Below are 6,409 nucleotides of genomic sequence, written 5' to 3'. Positions count from 1 at the left end.
TTTAGATTTTAATGTACAGTTTATAACATCTCTACTGTTGCCTTTATTTAACAAAATAAATATTTAATGCTTTTTAAAATCACTGGGCTGTAAATTGTAAATGTGTGTTTCAGATGCTGTGGAGGCTCCTGTCCTGATTGTGAACTCAAGCTGGTCTAGTTATTCGTGTACTGTCAATTTTACATGTAGAAGCCATGACTTTAAACTCAGCTCTACTTTTGTATATGGCGGATGCTCTCCAGAGGAAGTGACATCACAAATCAACACTCTCATCCTGTACTGCAGTGAGGAATCCATCATCTGTAACCACAGCAACCCTGTCAGCTGGAAACAAGACAGAATAAACATCTTACAGTTCTGTGATGGTAAATATCTGTTTCAACATCAACAACTAGTCTTTATCTCACAAATCAAATATCTGTTTCTGGTTTACACATCACAAGCTGCATTTTCTCGAATGATTTTTACAATGGTAATTTTTGACTATAAAGTTAACTCTGAATAGGCTGATTTTGCAGTTTTTAATGTTTTACTTTCCAGAGAATGAAAAACACATCGAAATAATGGTCAGATCATCAATGGTCATGATTCTGTTCATTATTGTGTTTGTTGCTGTTGGAGTGATAGTGTTTGCTGGTTTGATTCTTTACTGTTGCTGCAAGAAAAAAACAGGTATGTCCATCTCACAAATGCTGAAAATCTGATCTTGTATACTTGAGAAATTTTCTTTAGTACTAAAAGAATGTTGGAATATAAAAATAAACAAAAAACACATGATTAACATAACACAGGCTAAAATTTGATTGGATAATGGGATATTAAACACAGATACATTATCATTGTGTCTAGTTTTGTCTAGTTTTATAGCTCATTTTCCCTCTGGTGCATAACTTAAAATGATCTTGTTTCAAAAGAGATTTCTTTTAAAATATTTGCATGTGTTCTGACTGCACTAAAACTTGTTGTTGAATCAGTTGTTGTGACCATTTTTTATGACCAGACAACTAGGTTTCTAATCTACAGAGAAAATTTGTCTAATTTGTCTTTTCATAAGTAAGAGCAATCTGGTGGATCCAGAATACTGGTCAATATTAAACTTATACTCTATCTCTCTGTGTTACATGAGAGAAATCTTACGTTTTTGAGTCTAAAATCTGACAGAATCAAACACAAACAAACATGTTTTCACACAACCTGTAATCTGTGCAGTAAACGTACATTCTGACCTCTCAGGTGTCAAACAGGCTGATGATACAGACTATGATGATGTTGAGGTGAGATTCAAATGACCATTCAGCAGACGTCAGATAATGAATGTCTGGTCAAACTCAACATTGAATATTTAATATGTTTCACTTGACATTCTGTGATGGTTTGTTTTATTTCTCTTCAGACTCTGACCCAGAAGATGACAGGAGATACATGGACCACCGTCACCTACCATGAAGCCTGAAAAACCTTCATCTGCTCATGACTGCTGTAGATCAGACTGATTAACTGGACTCACCACTGGAGTTCATGTCTTAATTTAACCAGCTGACTTCATGACTGTTGTGGAAATTTACAGGCATTCTTCTGTCAGCTACTGATTTACTGTTTTTACTCTGTTTGAATTTGCCTTTCTTGGCCAGGTTTTTCTTAAATGTATTATTTAAAAAAATCCCTATTTTTGGATGCTGGAATGTTTCTATGACTGGTTCAAACTAATGTCTGTTTAATTTTTCATGGTTTCCAGTCTCATCTATATGCAGCTGTTGTTCCTTAGATAACTGTGATTTTTTTCCCCCCACCTGACTGTTAAAAAAGACTTTCACTCATTCGCCTTGTGACGAGGGGACAGTCGTCAGTGATGCTTTTTAGCTCTGGGGGCGCTGTTGAAGGTATATGCAAGATGATAGTAAGTTATTTAAGGACGTTTGGTGTGGATGCTCGCTCTTTCTTGTTTGCTTTCCGCATTGTCGGAGCGCACAGTGTGATGCGCTGCCGTGAGTATGCTGGGAGCATAATTCACTAGCTTATTTGCTGTGAAAAACGCTTAATATTAAACTTTCTCACCATGCGAAAGTTTGATGGTGTTTAATGCGGGAGTTGCGGAATCGAGGCTGCCGATTACTAGTTCGGAAAGAACTAGTTTTGTCTTAATGCGAATCCTGTGAAGTGTGTTTGGAGAGAGGATTATCTCACAGAGAGCAGATTGTGAGCGATCTTTTCGCTAAACTTGAAAAAGTGCATGTTTAATGCGCCAATGTATTGTGTTACAGGCAGGCAGTTGTTCAATTGTTTATTTTTCGGAGCGCCCCAGTTAAATATTTTGGTTTTTGTTTTGTTGTAAATATTGGGGTTTTGTTTCATTGCTGTGTTTATTTTCCAGGCCCAGTAGTTCAACGGGTGATATAATGTGCATGTGCTGAAGAATGTTAAAATGTGCATATGTTTAAGTCTACTACATTGTGCACATGCTGAAGCTTATTGTAATGGCCTTGTATTGAGGCTTACTAGAATGTGCATGTGTTGAAGTCTACTATATTACAAATATTGTGGTGGTTTTTACCCCTGGCGCCCGAACCCAATAATGTAAGGCCAAATACCGCTACAGCCTACTTTTTACATGTAGTTTTGTAAATATTACATAAAATCTAACTAATAATTGTCCAGCAGAGGGCCATGATGAACACTGAATTCATCTGTTTGCAGTGGAAGAGCTATAAAGAAGCTATAAAGAAAAGTGTCACTGCGCAGATAATTCAACTTGCTGTTTCAAGAATACAACCTCAGCCGTCTTGATGTTTGTTACAATGGCAGTGGATCATCATCTTGCATCCTTCATTCTGCTCCTCATCAGTAATAGGCTTGCCACGATAGACGGTGTTGACGGTGTTACCGGTTTTAAGACGCAACACCGGTGACATCACTTTTCCACCGTGACACCGTCCCCACATTTATTTTTTTTTTTTTTTTTAAGTATTCGGTTTTTTATTAAATATTTATTTGAACTAAATGGAAAATATAATTCTAAATAATTTACTTAAGACGAGAGCATGCACTATAATTAAAAACTGAACATGGCTGCAATGCGTCATATTTCATTTATCACGTGAGGAGAACGAGAGGAGTCGAATTTACAGAAAGAGAATGGCCTTGTTTTTTTTTCGTTATGTTAATAAAAGTTCTGTGTTTAATATCAGTGATTTTTTTTTTTTTTTTTTTTTTTTTTTTTTTTTTTTTTTGTAGTTTCGTTGTCGTCCATTCAAACAGTTGACGCCGAATTGCCAAGTGAAAGTATAATACGCACGCATTTATAAGCTATTTAACAGCAGAAAAAAAGAGGAAAAGAGGAAACCCCCACCCCCACGGAGATACCGGTATTACCGGTGTTGTCACATGTCGATTAACCGGTGGGGAAATTTCCTCATCGTCACAACCCTAATCAGTAACACAGGTAATGAACTCAAATTGAAAAAAGTGAACACTTATGTTTCTAAGTCTGTTTTGTTCATTTCTAAGGCTTCATAATGGGGTTTGCATTAAGCCAATCTGCCATAGTTCTGCATTCATGCAGAGTGACTAGAGTGATTAGGATTTTTTTGTTTTTGTTTTTTCCAGTGAGGAATGATACTACATGGTCTTCCTGTAAGTGGCTTAGTTTGTCTGCTTCACAAATGTAATTGTAATCTGTTTATATGTTTTAGTCTAATTACATATGATTTCATAATTCTATTTATTTTTATTACGGAAGTGTTTTATTACTACTGGCTGTGAAAGAATTCCATACAGGAAGCTTTTCCTCTGACAGAAATAAAGTGGAGTCGAGTGAAGCCAAAAGGGAAATCTTTGTCAGAGTGAAACAGATTCTCCTCTGACTGCTGTTAAACGAACTCTGGACTGAGCTGTTGGTTGGACATTTACGAAGAAACTACTTGAGTGTCAATGCACAGATCTTAAACTTACTGTTCAAAGAGTGCAGCATCAGCTGTCTTCGTGTTTGTTACAATGGAAGTACATATGCTTGCATCCTTATTTCTTCTCCTTATCTCACAGGTAATATATAACACAGGTAAAAAAAAAATAAATAAATAACAGTTAAAAAAAAAACAAAAAACAACTCAGTAAATGTTGATACAATAATTGATATTTTGTATTACTACGTTTTGTCATTTTCTATAGTTGTATCTTTAATGATGTTTGTCAAAAGCCATATGTTTAGTCTGGTGTAGTTCTACATCTTTTTTTTAACATGTCCTAACATGAACTAAAGTGAGATTGTGTAAAATGTTCTGCACTGTGTTTCTCTCTTCAGGGTTCAGTGCTGAGATCTCTGTGTTTGTGCAGATGGGAGCTTCTGTTCAACTGGATATACACACACAAGAACTACCAAAGATTAATGTCTTCATATGGGAAAAAGACAAATCAACAACTATAGTTGCATATATAACTGCAATAAAACAAGTGTTACCTGAAAGTTCTTATGAGAAGAGAGTAGAGTTTAACACTGAAACCTTCTCTGTGACACTGAAAAACATGCAAAAAACAGACAGTGGACTCTACAGAGCAAGATCAGTACAAGATGATGATAAATTCTTTGCTGAATACAGAGTATCTATTATAGGTGAGTCTAATTCTTTGTGTGATGTAAAGTGTTCCTGCTTAAAAGACAATTCAAAAGAGTAATATGTTCTTTTTTAAGTTGTATATACAGTGTGCACATTTAAACCAGCTGGTGTTACATTGTCTTTATTAGGATTTTATCTGCTGCTGCAAAACTAATTGTTGTTCATATAATATTCCTGTATGTTTATAATTTGTGTTGTTTAAATGTGAATGACTGCTGCATCACTGCTGTGAACGTGATTTGTGATCTTGGTTTAAATGTGTGTTTCAGATGCTGTGGAGGCTCCTGTCCTGACTTTAAACTCAAACTGGTCCAGCAGTGACTCCTGTACTGTGAACTTCACATGCAGAGCTCATGAGCTCATGATTAACTCTAGATATCAGAACAACAGTTGCTCTACAGAGGAAGTGACATCAAATGGGATCAACACTCTCATCCTGTACTGCAGTGAGAACTCCATCACCTGTAACCACAGCAACGCTGTCAGCTGGAAAGAAGACAGAATAAACATCACACAGCTCTGTGAAGGTAAATATCTGATTCAACATTAATAACTAGTCTTCTTCTCACAAATCAAATCTGTTGCTTTTTCTGATTGTTGTTTAAAAGAAAACTTACTATAAATAGACTGATTATCGCAGTTCATCTTTTACTTTCCAGAGAATGAAAGACGAACCCAGCTCTCCTATAGCTCATCTTACACAACTGTGCTCCTCATTGGGTGTGTTGTTGTGGGAGTGATAGTGTTTGCTGGTTTGGTCCTTTACTGTTGCTGCAAAAATAAAACGAGTTACTGATTTAAATGATCCCATGTTTAAATCTGACAGTTTCAATCCAGAACACTGGTCAGTATTAAACCTATACTGTCAGTCTGTATTATGAGAAAGCTCACTTTTTTGAGGCTAAGGTCTGACAAGAATCAAATGCAAGCTAACAGTTTTCACACAACCTTGTAATCTGTGCAGTGAACATTTTGATCTCTCAGATGTCAGGCTGAGGATACACACTATGGCAATATTGAGGTGAGATTCAGTTGACTGTTTGTCTCTATTCCTAGAGATGTTAAATTCAGTTTTTCACATTCTGTGGTATAATCTGTGATGTCTTATTTCTTTAAAGGATTTCCAATCATTTATTACAGATGTTATAAATAATTTTTTTTTTTTTTTTTTTTTTTTTACTTCTGTCAGGTACCTTTTAGATAATTTCATTTCAATTTCATTTCATTTATTATAATCATACTCTCTGAGTTTATGCTGTTGTATTTGTTTACTACTGTAGCATACTCCCCCGAATGATGGTCAGCAACTTTAACTGATGGTTCGTTGATTTTTTATTAAATCAAAGCCAACACCAACGTAAGAGCTAAACAGAATAGAAAATAATATACATGACATTACGATCATAATAAATAACCAAAAGTTGTAACACAATGCACAGCGATTCATAAAAACTAACCTTGTGCCACTTCGGAGGGTGCTAAACATGCAGAATAATCTTTAGCCTTGTTTTTAATCTGTTTTCAGCTAAACAGCGATCACCATCTGCTCTACCTATAACGTTACACTCCCGTTTCTTTTTCTCCTTTTTTTTACTTCCTGGTAGGAACTAACCTAAGGTAGCGCGTAAATTTCAAAATAAAGGTTCCTCAAAACGAAACATCAATTGAAATATACAAATGGAAATATAAAATAAATGCAACATTAACTATCAAAGAACAACCAATAGTATTATCTTTCTTACAAAAATAAATTAAATATAGGTCATTTACACTCCCACCAAAATTAAGAGTTTTCTTTG

The 6,409-nt window shown here is 35.4% G+C and overlaps 1 protein-coding gene across 1 annotated transcript; it reads left to right on the top strand.

Annotated features, from left to right (window-relative positions):
* The first annotated feature begins 4,174 nt into the window (after positions 1-4,174).
* On the top strand, positions 4,175-5,160 carry LOC127159498 (natural killer cell receptor 2B4). The gene is made up of 2 exons (XM_051102310.1): positions 4,175-4,606; positions 4,880-5,160. The coding sequence occupies exons 1-2, from the start codon at positions 4,270-4,272 to the stop codon at positions 5,158-5,160; spliced, it is 618 nt and encodes a 205-aa protein (XP_050958267.1). The 5' UTR covers positions 4,175-4,269.
* Positions 5,161-6,409: the final 1,249 nt, after the last annotated feature.

Source organism: Labeo rohita, unplaced genomic scaffold (genome assembly GCF_022985175.1).
Source record: "Labeo rohita strain BAU-BD-2019 unplaced genomic scaffold, IGBB_LRoh.1.0 scaffold_221, whole genome shotgun sequence".
NCBI lineage: Eukaryota > Metazoa > Chordata > Actinopteri > Cypriniformes > Cyprinidae > Labeo > Labeo rohita.
The sequence above is the reverse complement of the archived record's forward strand: the minus strand, read 5'-3'. Positions and strand labels throughout refer to the sequence as shown.

What these genes read in the sequence shown, in the direction of transcription:
- LOC127159498 (XM_051102310.1), top strand. Translation starts at nt 4,270, where the DNA reads ATGTTCTGCACTGTGTTTCTCTCTTCAGGGTTCAGTGCTGAGATCTCT. An exon ending in ATACAGAGTATCTATTATAG is followed by an intron (nt 4,607 to 4,879) that starts GTGAGTCTAATT and finishes TGTGTGTTTCAG; the next exon opens with ATGCTGTGGAGGCTCCTGTC.